The 23,387-nt window shown below is 44.1% G+C and overlaps 1 protein-coding gene across 3 annotated transcripts in view; it reads left to right on the plus strand.

Moving 5' to 3' along the window:
* The window catches only part of SMYD3 (SET and MYND domain containing 3), a 647,362-nt gene that overhangs the window by 511,079 nt on the left and 112,896 nt on the right, over window positions 1-23,387 (plus strand). For all 3 annotated transcript variants that reach the window (XM_081824470.1, XM_081824469.1, XM_081824471.1), the window contains 2 exons: window positions 308-410; window positions 7,871-7,981. In XM_081824470.1, the coding sequence (XP_081680596.1) occupies window positions 308-410; window positions 7,871-7,981 (214 nt within the window). The remainder of the gene's footprint in view (window positions 1-307; window positions 411-7,870; window positions 7,982-23,387) is intronic.

A 23,387-nucleotide genomic window follows, 5' to 3' on the forward strand; every position in this document is an offset into this window, starting at 1 on the left:
GCCGAGCAGGGAGCCCGATGCGGGACTCGATCCAGGGACTCCAGGATCATGACCTGAGCCGAAGGCAGTCGCTTAACCAACTGAGCCACCCAGGCGCCCGGGGAGCATTTTGCTTTATGCAATGTGGGCTAGTGACATTTCTGGGACTTCTCCTAGAGCCCCTCAGTCCCTGGTGCCCTGTCAACCTTACCTGTCCTCTCCGCCCCCCCCACTCTGTGCTGAAGTGTCTTTTGCTGATTATATTCGTTAACTTTAGATGTTTGACTGTCTGCTGAGTGACGCTACCCTCTTTTTCTCTTTCCTCCAGTATGTCTTTGCTCAATCATAGCTGTGACCCCAATTGTTCCATTGTGTTCAATGGGCCCCACCTCTTACTGCGAGCAGTCCGGGACATCGAGGCAGGAGAGGAGGTAAGCCACCTGCTTTTCCCACCGTCTGGCCTCCTTTTCATCAGAGACCCTTCCCTGAAACCAGCTGTGCCTGAGGGACAGCTTGTCCCGATCCTTCTGCCAGGGAGAAGAGCCATAATGCGTCCACCCAGTGACCGATTTTCCCCTTAGTCCTTATCCAGGATTATAGGTGGATTGCCTTTGTAAACCACCATTTCTTTGGATCTCAGCGGGTCCTCTTGTGTGTGTGCAAGAGAGGGATATGAGCATGTGACAGAGTGTCCATGTTCTGTGCATGTGACGGTTTGCCAGCCTTTCGTATCCCGGCCAGTGCTCATCCTTCGTGGGCAGGAGCGCAGCCTGGCTTGTGAATGGGATCCCAAGGGCTTATTACCCCCAGGGCTACTTGTCCCATTTTGCAGGTGACTCATGGACCTTCATGACAAGAAAGCAAACAAGATTTACTCGTTCACGTGGTCATGGGGCCTTTGCAGAGCTCTCAACGTTTCTGTGCGATTGTTCAGCAAAGATGGGAAGGGCAGAGAGGCCAGGGAGTATAACCTCCTGTAGTGACTTAGCCTTGACCCCCCGGGGTTGTAACCTGCCACACCGGCCTCTTGGGAAGAAGAACCTTCTCCGAAGCGCCAGGTCTCACAAGGCAGCTGGGGATGAGCTGCCCCCGGGCTCCCAAACCGGAGCCCACACAGGGTTTGCACACGTAACCACCCCGAACGTGTGCTTATAGGTATTTACACTCTTTAGAACTTAGTTTCCTTCCACCTTCCAATTTGCTAAAGTGGATATTTATTGCAAGGAAAGCAGAGTATCATAAGCTTTGATTGCATTTATGCAGCACTCAACCAATAAAACCTAAACTCGGGGTCACCATATTTTATGTAGACAGGGATTGGGCTTCGATAAGACTCCCTCCAATCTGATTTTCAACTGAATAAGCTGTCTCCTATACAGCCACTTACTGGATTTCCGTTTTTAGGACCCCTGTGCTCAGTGCACTGGGGCATCTGTCAACGAGATGGAGAATTACATTGTTTTTTATTCTAGGGCTACGTGATTGCGAGGCAGGTAAGAAAGGGGGGCGCTGTCCATTTGCAGCCGTATTAGGTGCAGGAGCTGAGGGCCCCCTGTCCCCGAAGACGAGGTCGCTGCCGCTGATAGGAGGATGATTTACTAAATTAAAAAAATCAGTAACTGGAGAGGCAAACAGAAAAACTAAAAGAAACAGTCAGCATTTTCAGGAACAACAAGGAGATTTTCCTATGCCTTGTTTTCTAGGTTTGGTTGCCCGTTATTTTCATTGGTTGGTTTTCATTTAGTTGAAAAAAAGTCTTGTTTCTTGGTGCTGATTTCACTTTTTTCATGTCCTTTTCCTTCCATCTCTGGAGCAACGAGCAAATCCTTCCTCTCACTTGACACAAAATAATTGTGCTCAGCATCAGGCCCTGCAGACTCAGATACGTTCCCGCATGATACTTATCAAAGCAGCTTCCCAGCAAAGGGAGCATTCTCCCTCTAAGTGCTTTCATACTGTCTATTTGGAAGATAATTTTGTTTAATTGAGGTGTAATCAACATATGACATTCTGTAAGTTTCCAGTGTATCACACAATGATTCGATGTTTGTGTATATTGTGAAATGATCACCACAGTACGCCTAGTTAACATCCATCACCAAACATAGTTACAGACATTTTTTCTCTTGTGATGAGAACTCTTAGTGACTTTCAAATATGCTTTGCAGTATTGTTAACTATATTTGCCATGCTGTACCTTATATCCCTAGGACTGGCTTACTTTGTACCTTTTGACCGGCTTCACCCATTTTGCGCCCCCCTCCCACCTCTGGCAACGACTGCTCTGTTCTCTGTGGCTATGAGCTTGATTTTTTTTTTTTTTTTTCAGAAAATAATATTTTCCCCACCCCATCGTGTGTCTTGGTGGGTGACATTTTGTCTGCACGGTTGTTCCCCGTGCCCCCCCCCCCATTTTCCTGTATTAACATCACATACCCTTCCAGATCCTTTCAAACATCATCTCTTCTATAAACCTCTTCCCGATTTCCCAGATTACAGGAAATGTCTTCTGCTTTGAGATCTCCTTTATTTTCTTTGAGGTTATTCTGGCCCTTCTGGTGACTTCTCTGTTTGCCGTAAGCATCATGAGGACAGGCCCTTGTGTCTTACTTCCGTCTCTCCCTTAGTACCCAGTACTTGGCCTTGCCGCCAGGAGACATTCATGGCTTGTTGTTGACTTGACTTCCATTAAAGTGAGCTTCCGTGGAGCCCAGGATTGCTTGTCCCTGAGGGAACTGTTGGCATTCTGGATGGTCAGCGGTTCACTGCGTCGGTGAAGGCTGCTGTCCTGAGTCCCTGCTCAGTTGATGCCTGTAGCTGCCCACCCCAACACCTGACATTCCTCCCACACATTTCAAACTGCCCCTTGGGGCAGAGGGAGAACCAGGAGGAAAGACATTTTGAGGTTGATTAAGAGGGATAGTTCCTTTTTATTGTGCAAATATTTGCTTTAGTTCAACTGAGCAAGGAAGTAAATTTAGAAGCTCTTGGCAGTTTCAGAGGATCAGCTTTGCATCTTGGCTCTACTGCCCATCAGGGAGCCCCTAGTTCTAGCACGTGCTCGCTGGGATGTGAGTCCCGGGATACAGGCTCCATGAGGGACGGCTGCATAGTGCTTCTTAGAGAGAAGATCCGTACTCTGTATCTGTTTTGTGAGTGAATAAGGCTTGCTGCAGACAAAACCAGAGGTGGAATAGAATGTTAGAGCCATTTTTAAAACTACCACTAATCTTCAGGTGTGTCCCACGGGCCCCAGAAAGAAAGTAACATGAAAGCCAGCCATTGCCAGTTTGAGATGAGAACATTTCAGACCTCAGCCCAGGAGACTGGGAATTTGCGTAGGTTCCACAGTAGAAGTCACCATGGAAATTTCCTACCCTTTGTTTCTCTGCACATGAAGCCCATCCCTTGGACCACTTTCAGACTTCAAACCAGCACTATCTATAACACTTTGCTACTTCAGGATTTCCACTGTAATGCTGAGTTGTTGGGTCTGTTGGTTTGGTTTGGTTTAGTTTGTTTGGTTTGCTTTTGCTTTGGGGTTTTTGTCTCCTCATCTAGTACCTCCTACAGAGAGGTTTATAGTAAGGTTTGAGGCATGGCCCCCTTGCTGGATTGCTGACAGCTGCCTCTTCAGGGTTTTGGTAAGCCATGAAATGTGTGTTATCTGCTGATGGTTTTCTAAAACATGGATCAGGGAAGAAAGCTGGACAGTCTAGGCCACCCTCGTGGAAATTCCTGGTAAGAAGAGGTTGTAGCTGTTACAGATAACGCCCCTGGCTGCCAGCATCCTCTGGAGCTGTATCAACTGTGAAAAATATGATTTGCATAAACTGAGCATGTCAGTATCCCTCATATTGGTTTTAATTTAAATTGTTGTGGGATTAAGACAGTCTGTTTCTTCTCTCAGTCCTCTTTACTTATATGCTAAGTCATTTGACAAATTCACTGCCTACTTATTGGGTATCATGTCCTGGGGTGGGCATTGGGAGTACAAAGATGAGTAAGACCTAGGCTTGCCTTCTGGAGCTCAAGGTATAAACGAGGAAACTGACATAAAACAGAAAATAGTAAGAGAATATGAAATGTACAATAGTATAAAGTACATAGGGCTTTATAGACGTTCAGATTAGGGGCATCCAGGTGGTGGTAGGGGGCAGGGGTGGGCGAGTGGGTAAGAAAGGCTTCCAGAGAAGTGACTCCTAGACTCTCGAAGGATCCATAGAGTTCAACTTGGCTGACACAGGTGAAGGCGTTCTAGACAAAGACACAGAGACAAGGGACAGAATGGTGAGTTCAAGGAGTAGGAAGCATTCTTATCAATTGACTGAAGACTTTGAATGTGACCAACCTATGAGGGAATATGCAGGGACCAGACGTGATTGTAGGACCCCATGGGGGCCTTATTAAGGAACTCCTAACAGTGTCTGGTCTATGGGAGGCACTCAGTAGATATTCATGAAGGGGTTGGGGACAGGCAATGGGGCCACACTGAAGCAGAGGAACTGTGATCAGATTTTCCATGTGTAAGCAAGGTTGGACCAGTGAGGGTCAGGTTGATGCAGTAATCCAAGCAAGAGGTGACAATGGCACCCCGAAGTCAGGAGAAATTCACGTGGTGGCTCATGATGGGGGATCTGAAGAATATAATATTTAGAAGCTAAAATTAGCAGGATTTGCTAATGACCGAGTACAAGAAGAGAAACACTAACACTCAGGTGTGATTTTAAAAAGAAGTGAGATTTGCAGTCTTGTTTTCAGTTCAGAACCAGTAACCGCAGAAAAATTTGTAATTGTGACTGTGTGATTCCAGAAATGAAAATGAAGTCTAATTTTAATTTGGTCTTCTTATCCACTCTGTTGTACATAATGAAAAGATGGGCTTCATGGAAAAGGGGTTCCTTTGCCTTGAAATATTCAAGTAAGCAATATATCCAATATCCAGCAAATATCTTTCATGATATTACTCTAATGTTGGAAGTGATTTACTGCATTTCCCATACAAACTGCTCTAAAATGGCAAAGCAATGGTCAGTGGCATTAATATTTTAATGCGATTTTGTTCTATGCCATTAAAGCATCCACTGGTCAATGGCCACGTTTCATATATACGTTCCTGCTAAATGAGCCCTACATGTAGTGAGCAGATTCTTCATTAAAAGTGGTGAACCAGTGAGTCTTCAAGAAAGGTTTTTTATCTTTGGCTGATAAAATGATTTCACTGTCATTGCCCGTTAGTAACCTATGGTGCTTTTCCCCCCCAAAATATGCATAAAAATGTTTTGCCATTGAGATCTTCAGTTTTGACACAGAGTATTTTGTGAACTTGGATGAATGTGGAAGAGGCAAAAATGAAGGAATGAGGCAGTGTTCATGGGAAGCGGCGTGTTTGAGCCAAGCTTGCGGGCTGAGAGCGCTCTGAAGAAGCTGATGGTGCAGGGCAGGCACGGGCTAGCTGGGGCAGGGATGCTCCATACCAGCTCGCACCGAGCACACTGTTTCTGAGGAGTCGCCGTGTATATAACCATGAAGACTGGAAAGTGTCTGGAGAGATATCCAGGCTAGAAAGGCAGACAGAAGATCAGTGGGCAAGACTTAGTGTGCCTTACCCGCAGCCAACAAACCTAGGGCCTGTTAGAAAGCCATAGCCCAGTCCAGGTAGTGATCACAGGCAGTTACAGGGTAGTGATGGAGGCTGTTAGAGTCTAGTTAGTGGGGTTAAATGAAATAACTAGTCTCCTGTTGCCCGTTCACTGCCTGGCGTGATCACTTGTGAATTGGCCCTTGTAATTAAGTCTTAGGTTAACCAAACTTCTTTCTCTGGCCCTGGGTTTGTTGGTTTCACACTGGGCACATCGTACTCACCCAGTGATCTAATCTGATGGCAGGGGCTGATGACTAAGAGCCTTTGGGCTGGATTAAGAAGGAGAGTCCCAGAGCCAACCCAAGAGGGAGCATGGAGTTCAGTTCATTTTACCTCATTTAAGGAAACCGGGGCTCTCAGAGCCCGTTGAGACAAGATGAATGCATACCCTTCCCCAGACTTACTAGCAGGCAGTTTCAAAAGTGTGCTTTGAAATTGGTTATTTGGAATTTGGGACATAGAGTTATCCTACAACAAAGCCTGGTATGATGGCCCTTTGCATCTCCCAGGCAGCCCCAGGTTCAGATCACAAGCAAGAAAAGGGATTTAGGGACTTAAATCCGAAGGAGCCCAGTTGTCACAGAACACTGTGGAGTGCAGGCTTATGCATTTTAGGGTTGATGCCAGTGCAGCCCCTCCAGAGGCGAGTCTCCATTCAGCCCCCAGAAGGATGAGAAGCAGCCATATTAGAGAAAGAGTATCTGGCTTGAATCAAGGGATGTGGGTGCAAATCCCCGAAGGATCCCAGACCTTTGCTGATTTTTAACTGTCTCACGCGCCTCGCTCCGTGAGTGCCTAGCACGTAGTAGATGTTCAGTAACATCGTTGCCTACACTTCTTGAGGCCAGATACTCTTATTTCTGTGTTTCAGAGCAGCGTGATATAGTTGCCTAACATGGGAAGGGTCTAGAGAGAGCCAGCTAGCCAGACCGGGCCATGGCTTCTGTCACCCTGGGGGTGGCCATGGGGGCTGGGACAGCTCTGGTTAGCTGACCAGGCCTTTCTTCCACTGAGACCCGCCCAAAGCTATGGAAGGTGACTCAGACCAGGACGGTCACATTGGGAGAGGTAGAAAGTGGTTGATTCTGGATATATTTTTAAGATTGAGCACACAGAATTTCCTGGTGGATTGGGCAAGAATGTGAAAGGGAGAGAGAAATCAAAGATGACTTTGAGGTTTCTTCTTGAAGGACATGAAAGATGCATTGCTGTCAGCTGAGATTGGGATGGCTCCAGCAGAGATGGAACAGGCCTGGGGAGATCAGGAGTGCCATTTTGTGTATGTTGAATTAGCCTTTCAGCGTACATAGATCTGGTCGAGTGTGGGATGTGTGAACAGCGCAATATTACCCAAAGACCTATGTCTCCAAGTGGGACTTGACAGCGACAGGGACACCTGACCTTTCACCATCCAAGACAACATAATCACTGTTTGAAAGGGCCCAAGGAAGTCAGCTTAAGAGCTTCCATCTAGGATCACATTCTGACATTAGTTCTCCCTACTTGGAAATTATTCCTTTTTTTTTTTTTTTAAGATTTTATTTATTTATTTGAGAGAGAGAGAGAATGAGAGACCGAGAGCATAAGAGGAGGGAGGGTCAGAGGGAGAAGCAGACTCTCCAAGAGCAGGGAGCCCGATGTGGGACTTGATTCCGCGACTCCAGGATCATGACCTGAGCTGAAGGCAGTTGCTTAACCAACTGAGCCACCCAGGCGCCCCCTTTTTCTGTAGTCACAAGTAAAACAGTCTCCTAACTTCAAAGCCACCAAATTTGGTTGACTTCAAATTCCATGAGGCTGCAGGACTGATTAGGATTTAAGAGCATCTGGGTGCATCATCTGCTGCCCCTTTGGGGGCTAGAATTGATCTGGCTTCTCTGATTGCGAGCGGTTATAGCTTTTACTACCCAGCCTTGGTATTACCCAACACACGCCAGCTCTTGATATTCTCTTATTTGGTGGATAAAAGGCGGGGCGTAAAAGTGTATAGAGGCCAGGAGTCCAGGTCTTTAAAGTAAGTATATAATATACAGGTGCTCACCACACAACAAAGACTGGAAGGTAATGCATTAAAATTTTGCAAGTGATTATTTGCGTATAGAGACTCTAAGTAGTATCTTTCCTTTTTGCACTTTTTGGTGTGTAATGAAAATGTGTTTTGCTTAAATAATCAGCAATGATAGTAAGCATGTGTTAAAGATGATGAGCACTGCAGCCACGTGACCCTCTCCTCTGTGGCCCCCCCAGCTCACCATCTGCTACCTGGACATGTTGATGACCAGTGAGGAGCGCCGGGAGCAGCTGAGGGACCAGTACTGTTTCGAATGTGACTGTTTGCGATGCCAAACCCAAGACAAGGTATGTGTGTGGGGTGGGGGGGAGACCATCTTGGAGCATCTCCCAGGCACGATCCCAGTGACCTCTCAGAGAACCCCACTTTTCTTTCATTAATCCACAAAGAAATGACTCTCATGCAGAGTGGGAAACTAAGGTGGATAAAAAGAATGCATTGTGGGGCACATGTTTTATCTCCTTGAACTTTTATCACCCACGAAGCAGTGAGAGGTTTAATCTCAGGTAGGGATCTATGGAGCTTAGATTCTAGAGGGAATATAGGCGATAAATGTATAACGAAAAGGACATTGAAGGCTGGAGCGCTGTTAGGTCATACAACAGGGGGGTTAGGGTACATTATGGCTGGTAAGCTACCACTCAATTAGTGAATGTACTGAGTCATTCCTAGTTTTTTATTTCCTTGTTCTGTAAGGCTTTTTGCTATAACGCTTATGGCAGAGAGAGCTCACTTATCTCTAGCAACTTTTACTCTCTGAGAAAGGAAGAAAAGCCAAAATAAATGCCATAAAGACAATGAATGAACTTAGGTTAAAAAAAAAAGATAATGAATGAATTTTCTCCTATTATTCATGTGCTTCCCTCACATTGAACCTATTGACTTTTGGTTTGCACACAGTCGAGTTATCTGATTAATAACTCTTACTTTTGCAGAGTGTTTTGTATTTGTGGGAATTCTTTTGTAATTACTATGTCGTTTAACTCAATAATTGTGAATTAGGAAATGCAACTCAGAAAGGTTTGGAGGTGTGCCTGTGGGAGACTCTGGGTGAAGAAAACGGGGCAGAACCAAGTCTCAAACTTAGGTCTTTTGACTGAATCTAGTGCTCCTTCCTCTCTACCATAGAGCCACCTGTGGTCTCTGGTGCCAGGATCAATGGAGAAAGATTTCTGTTTTCCCTGAAGGAGAAGGGACCACGTGCTCATTCTAATGAGGCAGGAATCAGTGAACACGATTAGTTTTTCATGAAAAAGAAATAAATGCGCTAAATGGGAAAAGTTGGATCCACTGGTAATACCTGCCCAAGATTCAGTCTGCTTTAGCATTAGCCTTTTGTGGCAGCCACGCATGCTGGAATTATAGGGGATCCCCTGGGATTTCTCCCCAGACCATCATCTGCAATGGCAAGAAGCAAGCTATCTTCCCACCAGCCTCCTTGAAGGGGAGGTCTTGGATTTAGTGCGTCTTACACTTCATCTGTATTGTAGACCCACAAAAACTTTCTTGGATAGATGCTTGTATTTTATTAAAATTGGGGTCATGTTCACTTTTGGGTTTTTTTGGTGTAGTTGAAATCAGGCTAGAAATTGTCTATTAGGAAAAGGCTTCACCTAAAATAACAGATAACCCAACTAAAATGGTCCCAGGATGACTGATGCCCTCAACCCTCAGCCAGCGTGTCCAAGCTCTAGACATGAAGAAGAAGGGGTAATAAAAGGCAAAGAACAAAGGGCAAAGCTCCTAGGGATTTCCACCTACACTTGACTGTTCAGAACTGTATCGTATGACCCCTGTTAGCTGTAAAAGAGGTGAGGAAACTACATTTTTAGGTTTTCAGCCTTTAAACTAGAGGAAGACAAGGGAGAGGAAGGTTGTGAGTGGCTTTTGCGAGGCTGATCTACAGTGTCCACCGTGTTCATTGAGACCATTTTCTTTCCTCTTTTGGGCTAAAAGTTTAATATTGTATTAGGGTTCTCCAGAGAAAGAGCACAACAGGGGTGTGTGTGTGTGTGTGTGTGTAAAGGAGTAGTGGGGGGGATATTTATTATAAGGAGTTGGCTCATGTGATTGTGGAGACTGAGAAGTCCCAAGACCTGCAGTTGGTAAATGGGAGACCCCTGGTGAAATTCTAGTCTGATCCAGGAAGAGCCAGCCTTTCATTTGAGTCCAAAGGCAGGAGGAAAAAAAACAGCTCAAAGGCAATTGGGCAGGAGGAGTTCCCTCTTCCTTGTGGTAGGGTCATTCTTTGTTCTCCTCAGGCCTTCAAGTGATTGGGTGAGACCCACCCACACTGGGGAGGGCAGTCTACTGATTCAAATGTGAATCTCATCCAAAAGCACACACATACCCAGAATAATGTTTAACCAAATACCCGGACACCCTGTGACCCAGTCAAGTTGATACATAACATTAACCATCATAAATGTTGTGTTAGAGATGGGCCAAATGGTAACATGGAAAAAGTACTTAATAATTCTGCTGGATTCTAATCCATTCTGTGCCTGACACACTGAGTGGCCTCGGGCAAATCATTCAACCTCTCAGATTTATTTCATCATCTGTCATACAAGGGACCCATATTTCATTGTGGTTTTGATCTGCATTTCCTCTGTGGTCACTACGTTGAACCTCTTTTCATGTACCTGTTGGCCATCTATATCTCTTCACACCTGTCAGAATGGCTAGAATCAAAAAGACAAGAAATAACAAGTGTTGGTGAGGTTGTGGGGAAAAGGGAATGCTTGTGTGTTACGTTATTGGTGGGAATGCAAACCCGGGTGGCCACTATGGAAAACAGTTTGGAGGTTCCTCAAAAATTTAAAAATAGAACAACCATATGATCCAGCAATTTTGCTTCTGGGTATTTATCTAGAGGAAATGAAAACACTAACTTGAAAAGATCTACGCATCCTCATGTTCATTGCAGCATTATTTATAATAACCAAGACATGGAAACAACTTTAAGTGTCCATCCATAGATGAATGGTTCAAGAAAATATGGTATATATACACTGGAAGATTATTCAGCTGTTGAAAACAAGGGAATCTGGCCATTTGCAAGAACATGGATGGACCTTGGGGGCATTATGCTAATTGAAATAAGTCAGACAGAGAACGACAAACACGGTATATAACACAACGGAATTAAATTGGATGCTCTTAAAGCCCCTTCCAGCTCTGTTATCCCATGTTTCTCTGAAATGTTTTCCTAGGAGAAGTGAGTGGGGTGTGTATTGAGATGAGAATAGAAACCTGATTTCAATTAGCTCATCAGTTATATTTTCAAGTTTCTATTTACCTGAGAATTTTGTTCTGTTTTGTGATGTAAACATCCCTCTTGAAATCTCTGTATTGCTGATTTGCTTTGAAAAAATAAGACAGGTGAATCCAGCTTAACGCATTCCCCAAAGATTATGAATTCAAAACTACTTCAGTCAAAATTAAATTTACTTCAGTTCCTAGGCTTAAAGTTTTCAAGATTATTTTTCTGCTTTTCTTGGACCATAAGAAATTCATCTCAACAGGTTTCCGTGTGAGGCAGTATTTATTACAGTGCTCGAATCTGCATGGTGCTGGACTCATGCGCTGACCTGTTTCAGGAAGGCAGGAAGGAGGCCTATCAGAGCGGCTGTGATTTACATGTGTGGGGTTAGGTGTCATTTCTAGTCATCAGCAGCTTAATTTCTGGAAGGAATAGAACTTACCTTCTAAGGGAGGCTTTGGAACGATTTGGCTTCTCCTGTGGTTTGCCCAGGTCAGAATCCTAGGCCATAGAAACAGAATAATAGACCAATGGGAATTGATTGTTCCCTTAAGTTTGTGGGCAGTGCGCAGCATGCTTCCTTGGATGTTGCCTGCTTTGTGGCAAGAAAAAGCTGTGTTTCCTGGCCATGTCACTTTTTCTTTCCTAAAGCCTGTTACATTTGATCCTTCTTCTAAAACACAGTCAGTTTACTAATAACACCGTTGCCTCACCTCACTCCTGGATTATTGAAATAGCCCCTAATTGGTCCCCTGGCCCTCCATGTCCCCTCGATCATCCATCCTGCACACTGTCCTACAGTAAGTTTTCTGAACCACCACGGTTTCCATGTCATTGCTTTGCTCAGAATTTTGGAAAACATTTGCCATTGGCTTTAATCTTCAGGATAAACTTCAGACTCTTAGCTTGGCATTCGAGGCCATGACCCCAAAGTCCAACCTACCTTTTTTCCCTTCCTTTCTCTGCCTTCCCCAATGCGTTCTGTCTCATCACACCCTCCCACCACTCAGAAGCCTCGGAAGGGCTTCCAGGCACACATCCGTACACTTCTCTCTGCAGATCAATGTAAGTATGTAAATGTAGGCAGAGTAGCTGTGTGCTTTAATGGCTGTAAATCTTATGTTGATTTGTGAAATAAGAGTGACAGGAAATAAGACAAAAGCAAGTCAGTGCCCCAAAGGCATTCCGTATGATCCTATAAAGTGACCAGAAACCAATCACAAATTACTCTAACTCTCCCAGCAGCCAAAGCTGAAGGACTGAGTCAGAATTCACAGTAGCTGTGAGGTTGGACACACACCTGGTCCTTGGCCAAAGCCCAGTTTTTCCCGGTACTGAGGCCAGAGCCGCTCCAGAGGGTCCCAAAGAGGCAGTGGGCAACGTCCTCAGCAGACTCCACAATTATTTAAATAGCTGATTTTTTATAATGTTTTTCAATGTGGCTGATAGACATAATTTCAAATTGTAACTTAATAAAAGAAGTAACACGAAAGGTTAAAATTTATATACTCTTGGTTCCTATCTCTCTGATGGTTTGCTCCCTTCTAAGAATAAAATTTACACTGTACCAAGGGAAGCAAGGACTGCATACACTTCAGATGATCCTTCATTAATGGTATTTCTTGCAGTCTTTTCAATTCTTTATTTTAATTTTCATTAAAGTGATACATGCATACAGTCTGAAAAATCAAAGTGCTAGAAGCCAGTTCAAAACACTAGTACGCTTTCCCTCTCCTGCTCCCGAGATAACCCTTTTTGGGTTTGGCATTTATTCTCTGTTTCTAAAGCTAAAGCTCCCTTAAATCACATCCTAGGGATGTTGTTTGCTACTGGGTTGGTTTAAGGACTATTTTTTATTCTTAGGATTTCAAGTTTGGTTTTTTTCCCATATCTCCCAGTTTATGTTTTATTTCTCCCTATCTCTGCTTCATACCTTCATATTCTCTCCTCCTGAGTCCTCCTCTGTTACTTACCTTTTTGAGCATCTGCATCATACCCCGAGAGTCTTGGTCAGTCAGAGCCATAGCTTTTCCACTGGAGTAAACTCATGTTCTGATCTTTGATTTTTGTTGGTTATCTTCCTTAGCATTGCATTTCACTAAGTGGTTTGGAATTTTATAATGCAAGCTCATTTGGAGTGGGAAGTATTCTGGTTTTGCTCCTTTCTCTCCTTCTGTGCTCATCCCCTCTGTCTGCTGGCCTTGCACTTGCCTCTCACAGACCCCTCAGATGTCATGGCATTTGGAACCGATCTGCCACAGTGTTGTTGAGGCTCTGCAGACCCGGTTACTTAGGTGATGGGCATCTTGGTGCTCTGTACCTAGAAATGTGCCTTCTGACCTTTCCAGGCCCAGAGCTTCTTATATGTACTCAGCCTAAGGGAACAGGTCATCAGCCCTGTGTCTACAGCCTCTTTTTATAAACAAAGGAGCCTTACCTGGGCTTGACTCACCTTTCTTACATGAAGCATTTCTAGCCCCTTCTAACTGCAGGAATGGAACGTGTGCTTGCTACCACCTGCTTCCAGACCCGAGGCCCTAGCTTCAGCTTGGCGTCTTGCTTTGCATTTCTGTTCTATTTTTGGTCCAGGGAGACGTCTTTTCTTGTTTTTGAATTAGTAAAGCTATATTTGGTTTCTCTTTTTATCTTTTACTCACCATTGCTGTGGGGTTTGGGGTAAAGGGGAGCACTTCAAAGTCTGACCTTACATCATCTTGATTGGACATCTGCGATTTGCTTTTCAAGCATGTAGGTGTGAATTCAAGGCTTTGGAGGCAAAGGAAGATGTGAAGATAAAGGATTGAATTCTCCTGAGGGCTTCTAAGCATGTGTGCACCTTTTACCCTGTACCAGCCTGTCTGAGATCCCGGAGAAGGGGTCTAGATCCTTTATCACAGGGCCTTCTGTGGAGAGAGACTTGAGCAGAGTCATTCTGAAAACAGTTGAATAAATGGCTGTGTGGGGTGTGTGTGGGGGGGGAAGCAGGGGGGAAGCCCTAATACGCTTCTCATTCCTGATGCTACAATGCTAAGTCCGTTTCCTCTTAATCTCTTCATAGGAATGAAGTGCTGTTAGTTATCGTCCTTGGTAATTATTTCAGCCTGTGTTTGAAGATCCTCTTGTGTATCATGGAATTTCCTCTCTTTGGTCACTTCTGAGGCCCTCCCCGACACGTGTGCATTATGGAGCCTGGAAGTGGCCCAGCATCCTACATGGGGAGCGCCTTCCGGGGGTGCTGTGCTTGGTTCCTGCATATACTGTACCTCAGTGGGGCTATTCCGTTAAACTCTGGTAAGCAGGCAGCAGAGGCCAGAGTGAGCCAAGGAAGAACTGGTGTTTCACTGAAGAAGTAACCAAGGCAGTGCTAGAATTAAAGCTGCAGTCAAAGGAACTGAGAGTTCTCTGCCCAAGAAGAGGTTGATGGTAACTTGAGTCTATTTAAAATACGAGCAATTACTTAAAGGTCATTTAGTAAACCAAGATTTTTTTTCTGCTGCCTTCTTCCATTTTGCTAAATTAATTGTAAGCAGAAATGCCTTGTGGTGGGCCGATGAGCTCAACCAGCTCTGAGCTGTTTCATATTACAGGTTTTAACAGCCTCCACGGAGTGTGTGCCCTGTGTCTAATGTTTTCATCGTAACGGTATTACGTTATCTTCAGGAAGAGTTGGCAGGGGATTGAAGAACGGTGTGTGTCTGTGTGTATGTTTGTGTGAGAGAGAGACAGACAGACAGAGACAGATTTTAAGGGGTCCAAGCCCAATATGAGTGTGTGTTATCTCTGCCTTGCTTCTCCCAACAACAGAAGAAAGGGTTTCCCTGGAGTGAGTGCAGTGCTGGCTTGTCCTGAATGTTCAAGGGAGGAAGGGAGTTTATTGACTTCATGACCACACAATCCCATCTGCAATGTTACCATGAAATGGGAGAGGCTCCTGGGCTTGGTACAACGGTCTATAAAGTTGGCCCGGGAAATAAACAATGTAGCTATTGTGTCTCCTTGGAACATGCTGCTGGCCACATCACAGCCCTGCCTTCTCCCCAGAGAGCAGACAGCTGGGCTCCCAGGCTGCTGCAGGGTGCTCTGGTGCATTCAGAAGTCCACCCCAGGACAAGAAGAGGGTGGCTCCACAGTTTGTGGTGACAGGAATTCTCTCTCACAGCCGTTCCAATTCTTGAACAAAAATGCTTTTCTTCTAGCTGTGGTCTGCAAGAAGCTCCGGCTCAGGGAACAGATTGGGGGAGGGCGGTGACAGCTACTGGGACAGAGGAGTCTGTGTTCCTGTGTCCCGGTCACCGTACCTAGCCCAACACAGGGCGCACAGCGTTCAAGAAGTGCTGGAGAAGGAGTGACCTTTCTCAGGGAATGGTACTTTGCTGAGTAATTTATACACCTCGTCTCATTCAGTTGCCATGGCTTGAGGAGGGTGGTGGTTGCCCTTATTCCTATTGTGCAGATGAAGTAACTGGGGATTTTAGCTGCAGAGGCTATAATCCTCACCTCTCCACTATGCTGTCTCTATAAGTTTATGAATAGCAAATATACTCTTCCTATCTTTTTAAAAATTCAAGTATCTGGGCACCTGGGTGGCTCAGTCTGTTGGGTGTCTGCCTTCGGCTCAGGTCATGATACCAGGGTCCTGGGATTGAGTCCCACATTGGGCTCCTTGCTCAGTGGGTAGCCTGCTTCTCCCTCTACCTCTGCCCCTCTGCCTGCTCACACTCTCTCTTGATATCTCTCTCTCTCAAATAAATAAATAAAATCTTTAAAGAAATAAAATGAAATTCAAGTATCATTTTCATTCAGTAAAATTCACGCCTTTTAGTGTACAGTGCTGTGAGTTTTGACAAATGCATATAGTCTGCAACCACCACCACTACTCAAAGAACAGTCCCACCCCCCCACAAAATTCCCTTGTACCACTTTCTAGTCTACCCCTCCCCCCACTTCTGCCTCTGCCAACCTCTGATCTGCTTTCTGTCACTGTAGCTTTACCTTTTTCAGAATGTCGTATGAATCAATCCAGACAGTCATTCCATTCTGGGTTCCTTCACTTAACAATATGCATTCGATATTCAGCCGTGTTATTTGACATGTAACTCTCTAATCTCAGTATTTGGTTCCTTTTTATTGCCAGTCGTATTCTATTATGTGGCTATTCCACAGTTTACCCATTCATCAGTTGAAGGACATTCGGTTCCTTTCAGTGGTTGGTGATTATCAATACAGCCACTGTAAACATTCACGTACAGTTTGTTGTGGGAATATAAATTTTCATTTCATCTATGTAGATACCTAGGATTAGGATGGTTGGGCTGCATGGTCAATATATGTTTGACTTTATAAGAAACTGCCAAACTGTTCTCCAGTGTAGCTGTACCATTTTGAATTCCCACAGGGATTGAGTGAGAATTTCAATTACTCCACATGCTTGCCAGCACTTGATTTTGTCAGGTTTTCTTTTGTTTGTAATCATTCCAGTAGATGTGTAGCGATGTCAAAAAAAAAAAAAATGCTGTTGGTATTTTGATAGGGATTGCATTAAATCGGTAGATTGCTTTGGATAGTAGAGACATTTTAACAATATTCTTGTTCTTCCAAACCATGAGCATGGAATAGTTTTTCCATTTGTGTGTGTCATCTTCAATTTGTTTCATCAGTATTCTGTAGTTTTCAGAGTAGAGGTGTTTTACTCTCTGGCTAAGTTTATTCCTAAGCATTTTATTCTTTTTGGTGCAGTTGTAAATGGGATTCTTTTCTTATTTCTCTTTCTTTATTAGTGTATAGAAATGCAACAGATTTCTGTATGTTGATTTTGTATTCTCCAACCTTACTGGATTCTTTTATCAGTACTAGTAGTTTTTGGTGAGTCTTTAGGGTGTTCTGTATATAGTATCATGTCATCTGCAAATAGTGACAGTTTTACCTCTTCATCAATTTTGATGCCTTTTATTTCTTTTTCTTATCTGATTGCTGTGGCTAGGACTTCCAGTATTATGTTGCATAAAAGTGGCAAAGTGGACATCCTTGTCTTGTTCCTCAGTTTTTCGCCCTTGAGTATGATGTTAGCTGTGCATTTTTCATATATGGTTTTTATTATGGTGAGGCATGTTCCCTCTAAACCTACTTTGTTGAGGGTTTTGATCACGAATCGATGTTGTACTTTGTCAAATGCTTTTGTTGCATCTATTGAGATGATCATATGGTTCTTATCCTTTTTCTTGTGGATGTGATGTATCACACTGATTGATTTGTGAATAGTGAGACACACTTTTATCCCAGGAATTGAATCCCATTTGATCATGGTGAATGATTTTTTAATGTATTGTTAGATTCAATTTGTTAGTATACTATTGAGGATTTTTGCATCTATGTTCATGAGAGATATTGGCCTGTAGTTCTTTTTTTTTTTTTGTCATGTCTCTTATCTGGTTTTGGTATCAGGTAATGCTAGCCTCATAGAATGAATTCGGAAGCTTTTCTTCCTCTTCTAATTTTTGGAATAGTTTGAGAATAGGTATTAACTCATCTTTAAATATTTGGTAGAATTCACATGTGAGGCTGTGGTCCTGGGCCTTTATTTGTTGGGAGTGTTTTAATTACTGATTCAATTTCATTGTTGGTAATCGGTCTGTTCAAATTTTCTATTTTTCCTCATTCAGTTTTCACAGGTTATATGTTTCTAGGAATTTATCCATTTCTTCTAGGTTGTCCAATTTGTTGGCATATAATTTTTCATAATATTCTCTTATAGTGCTTTGTATTTCTGTGTAGTCATTTTTATTTCTTTTCTCTCATTTCTGATTTTGTTTATTTGAGTTCTCTCTCTCTCTTTGATGAGTCTGGCTAGAGGTTTATCAATTTGGTTTATCTTTTCAAAAAACCAGCTCCTCATTTCATCTGTTTTATTCCTTTTTTGTTTCTATTTCATTAATTTCTGCTCTAATCTTTATGAGTTCCTTACTTCTACTGGTTTGGTTTGGTTTGTTCTTTCAGTGGCTTCTTTAGATATAAAGTTAGGTTGTCTATTTGAGCTTTTTCTTGCTTCTTGAGGTAGACCTGTATTGCTATAAACTTCCCTCCTGCAACAGCTTTTGCTGCATCCCAGAGTTTGGACCATTGGGTTTCATTTTCATTTGTCTCCATGTATTTTTTTATTCTCTCCTTGATTTCTTGGTTGACCCATTCATTGTTTAGTAGCATGTTATTTAACCTCCATGTATTTGTTCTCTTTGCAGATTTTTCCTTGTGGTTGATTTCTAACTTCATAGCGTTGTGGTTGGGGAAGATACATGGAATGACTTCAGTCTTTTTGAATTTGTTGAGACTTGTTTTGTGGCCTAACATATGATCTGTTCTGGAGAATGTTCCATGTGCACTTGAAAAGAATGTGTATTCTGCTGTTTTAGGATAGAATGTTCTGAATATATGTGTTAAATCCATGTGGTCTGATGTGTCATTCAAAGCCACTGTTTCCTTGTTGATTTTCTGTTTGGATGATTTATCTGTTGATGTAAATAGGGTGTTACAGCCCGCCCCCCCATTATTGTATTACTATCTATTATTTCCTTCATGTTTGTTATTAACTGCTTTATGTATTGGGGAGCTACCATGTTGGGTACATAAATATTTACAATTGTTATATCTTCTTCTTGGGTTATTTCCTTTATGTTTATATAATGTCCTTCTTTGTCTCTTGTTACAGTCTTTGTTTTAAAGTCTGTTTTGTCTGATAGAAGTATTGCTATCCTGGCTTTCTTTTCACTTCCAGTTGCGTGCTAAATGTTACTTCACTTTGAATCTGCATGTGGCTTGAGGTCTGAAATAAATCTCTTGTAGGCAGCATATAGATGGGTCTTGCTTTTTTATCCATTCTGTCACCCCATGTTTTTTGATTGGAGCATAGAGTCCATTTACATCCACAGTAATTATTGATAGTTAAGTACTTATTGTCATTTCATTACTTGTTTTATGGTTGTTTTGTAGCTTTTCTCTGCAGAACCTGGCATTTCCGGGGTGTCTCCTGTGTGTTGCATGTGCTGTTGAGGGGACCTCCGGCAGCCTGGGAGCACTCCTGCTGAGCCCTCCTGGGTTGGGGGCAAGTGTATCTGAAGAAGCACACAGGGGCAGGCTGTGCTGTTGGCAAGCTAGGTGGGGAGTGTTGATGCCTCACTGGTTCCTGCAGGTGTCCATGTATCTAAGCTGGGGGGCAGGGGAGGGAAATGGCATGAGCTCTTTTGTTCTTGGAGAAGTCTCCCAGAGATCTCTACCCCCTGCAGCACAAGCTCTGAGATGAGTAAATAAATCTCCAGTCTCCTTCCTGTATTCCCCAGGCATTTTCCAAACTGCTGCGTCTGGGCTGTATCTCAGCCAGGCTGTTTGTCCTCTCTGTTTTCTGTTGCCCTTGCAGCTCTCCCAGAGTCACGCCCACTGATTTTTAAATTCCAGGTGTTAAGCCCCACTCATCGTGAGAACTCTGGATGTTAGGCCCCTCTAGGTTTCAAAGCCAGATGTTATGGGGATTCATCTTCCCTATGCGGGTCCCCTGTGCCTGGGGTGGCTTGTGTGGGAGTCTGTGCCTCTTCCCTCCCTGTGACCACGGGTCCCTCCCTCTTGTGAAGTCTCCTGGGTCTGTTTTGCTCCCAACCATGTCTCTGCCCTTCTTACTCTTCTCCTGGCCTCTTCTCTACATTTAATGGTGGAGAGTCTGTCCTGCCAGTCTTTGGGTCATTTTCTCAGTTATTTACACTGATGTGGGTGTTACCTAGTTGTATCTGTGGACAGGTGAGTTTAGGATCCTCCTACTGTGCCATCTTTCTAAAGTCTAGAGTTCTTTCTTCTTTTTTTTTTTTTAAGATTTATTTATTTTAAAGATTTTATTTATTTATTTGACAGAGAGAGACACAGTGAGAGAAGGAACACAAGCAGGGGGAGTAGGAGAGGGAGAAGCAGGCTTCCCGCTTAGCAAGGAGCCCGATGAGGGACTCAATCCCAGGACCCTGGGATCATGATGTGAGCCGAAGGCAGATGCTTGATGACTGAGCCACCCAGGCACCCCTAAGATTTATTTATTTTGGAGAGAGAACGTGAGTGAGCAGTGGGAGGGACAGAGAGAGAATCTCAAGCAGATTCCCTGCTGAATGTGGAGCCGACATGGAGCTCGATCTCACGACCCTGAGATCATGACCTGAGCTGAAATCAGGAGTCAGACGCTTAACCCACTGAGTCACCCAGGTGCCTCAGGGTTCCATATTCTTTATACAAGTTTTGTTTTTTTAATCAGATATGTGCTTCATAAATCATTTTTTCTGTCTGTGGTTTATGTTTTCATTGTCTTAACAGAGTCTTTTGAAGAGCAGAAGTTTTAAATTTTGACATAGTCCACTTTTTAGTATTTTTTTTTATGGATCAGTCTTTCGATGCCATATCTAAGAAGTCTTTGCCTAATCTAAGAGAATAAAGATTTTTCTTCTATGTTTTTCTATTAGACATTTTATAGTTTTAGGTTTTGCATTAGGTCTTCGATCCATTTTCAGGTAATTTTCGTACAGGGTTCATTTTTTACATATGGATGTCCCATTTTCCCAGTACCATTTGTAGGATATTATAGAGAGTGCAGAGTTAGATAGAGGAGGAGTTGGGTTCTAGTCCTCAAGCCTGTACTTGTCACATCAGTGACACTAGCCAAAGAGATAAAATCTGGGTGGTGGGTAACACGGCAGCTCATACAGTGGAGAGAGCTTGTGCTCTGAAGTCTGATCATCCTGGGTTTTGTTGTTTCCTCGCCATTTGACATTGGTAAATTTCCTTGTCTTCATCTCTGTTTACTCTTGTAAAATGAGAGTGGTCTGTCTGGCAAAGCTGCTTTGATGGTGTTCAGTTAGATGGTGTAAGCATCAGTTGGGAGATGGTGGATGCTCAATAGTTGCCATCATTGTTACCAATGTTCTGAGGACATAGTCTATATGTGGAGCTCCAGGAATTATAGCCTCCTTAGTTCCCATCATTTGCAGGTCAGGGTCCCTGCACTTCTCATATAATCTTCTTGGTAGCTTTTTAAGTCTTCCTGCTCTAACTCTTCACACTCTCTGCTTCCTCCTCCATTTTTGTTTCTAGTGCTTTCTATGTGGTTTCTGTGGTCACTGTGTTGGGTATTGTGTTGTCCTTGGCATAGCCCCTCTCCCTAGCCTGGGCTCTCCCTCGTGAGAGGTGAGCTGACCTTTGTCCAGACTTTGGGGTAAATCACTGCCCTTCACCTCCACTCACGTGGTGCTACTCCCTCCCACCTGCTGTTGGTGACATTGCTCACACTGAGAGTGTGCGAGGGCTGCAGGTAGAGCCATGGGGGAGGCATATGTGTGGGGGGAGGTACACCAGGGTGGCTCTCAGGCTGAGTAAGAAGGCAGCAGAGCCCACATGAGTGGCACCATGTAGACTCAAGGGCCAGACCCTTCCTCCTTCCCCCATCCCTGGACAAAGTCGAGGTCATCTTGGACCCTCACTCCCCTCCTGTTCTCTCCCAAACGGAGATGATGCCTCTTTTAGGATTTGTCACAGAGGAAGTCTTATCCCTTTCTGAGTGAGACCACACTTGGGCTTCCCTTACCCTTCATTCCCTACTTGTTACAGTGCAGCAGAATATCACCCACACTTCCTGGGCCCTGAGCCTGAGAACAGGCCTCCTCATGATCACAACAGCATTAGGGCCCCAAGGTGGGTGGACACCTGCTCACTCTGCAGGGGGAGTGGTGACAGAGGGCTCTGCCTAAAACCGTAGCTGGCCCTGCAGCAGCCACGGGACGGATGGCCCAGAAGTCAGGAGTGGGGAGATGGAGTATTCTAATCCCTTTCATTATCTTACTCTGTGTAGAAATTGAGGGCATATGCTGCCATCCAAAAATAACTTTTATTTATTTTACTTGCAAAACACATTTTCCCCCTCATCTGTTTACTGGGCTCAACAGTGACCTTGAAGGCTAATGCTTTTGGTCTCCAGTGCCTGCCCAAAGCCCCTAAGGTATGACATGCTTAACTTCATAAAACTTTGGAATCCTGCAGCTCTGCCACACACCCTTCCATGAACACCTCACTGCTGAAATATGGGAGGAAGCAAATTAATCAGTGAATCTCATGATAACTATTTGGGGTCACGATTTCCTAGGCAGAGACAGCCACCTACAGTGACCCTGCCTCCCTGGAGGCTTGAAACTGGGGACTTGGTGTCATTGGTGAGAATAGAGAGTGCAGCTCTGTGGATTGGGGATGGTGCCCCACCGAGTGTGGTTCCACTGACCTACTCCTCCCACTCTGAAAAGTAGCCATTGGGCTCCAGGTAAATATGGAGGTCGAACATGTGCGTTTCTCTGCACTTTCTCCCCAAATCCTGCTGAAATGATGGTCGGAGTGGGCTTTCCTACCTTCAGAGTCTAAAAGGTGGAAACGAGAGCACATACTTTTTACTTACACCCATAAACAAATATGACAGAGGCCAAGAGGTGGATCAGAAGGCATCAGTTAAATTCGAATAGCTGGAAGAAGCATTAGGCCTTGGGTTCGTCGATACCTTCATTTCATGGAGAGGAGGAGTGACTGTGGGGAGTCCGGACAGGTGATCCAGGTCTCCTACGTCTGGGGCAGTGCCCTTTTGATGAGGCAGTGTGGGTACTGGCCCTGGGCGGGGAAGCAAAGGAAAGAGATAAAGGTAAAAGAATAAATTGATCTAGAAGTTCCCCCTTTGACGATTTTTCTGGAAAGAGCACTTACATTTGCGTATTCCTCATTTTACAGTTCTTGAAATATTATCTTTATCCAGTGTCTCAAGCCCTTTAGATAATTGAACTATAGAAATAAACCAGAAAAAGTATTTTTTTAAGATTGGTTTTGCCGCTGGATAACTTAGCACATTTTACTTACAATGTCTGTCAAGACCCTGGATGAACATTTGCTAATGCTTCAGTACCCACCTGGGAGGGGGTGGATAGGTTGGTCTTGTAAGAGGGGACCAACCTAGCAGCTACTGTGGGGTGTCCAATGAGCCAGGACTCACACTGCGCCACAAGGGCTGGGATTTGGAGCAAGTCTGTTCTGTTCCTAGGCTGAGCATAAACCTTCCAGAAATCAGGCTTCTGGCTGTGGCTTAGAACTTGAGTAGACTCAAGTCTCCTTTTTTGGGCTTCTTACTCATCTGCAATTACCATTTGTCTCCAGTCTTTTAGCAAGCCTGCTTGAGTGTTTTCTTTCTTTTTTTTTTTTTATTCTTATGTTAATCCCCATACATTACATCATTAGTTTTAGATGAAGTGTTCCATGACACCCAGTGCTCCATGCAGAATGTGCCCTCCTCAATACCCACCACCAGGCTAACCCATCCTCCCACCCCCCTCCCCTCTAGAACCCTCAGTTTGTTTTTCAGAGTCCATCGTCTCTCATGA

The sequence above is a fragment of the Leptonychotes weddellii genome, chromosome 6 (genome assembly GCF_054177405.1).
Source record: "Leptonychotes weddellii isolate Sample4059 chromosome 6, ASM5417740v2, whole genome shotgun sequence".
Taxonomy (NCBI): Eukaryota; Metazoa; Chordata; class Mammalia; order Carnivora; family Phocidae; genus Leptonychotes; species Leptonychotes weddellii.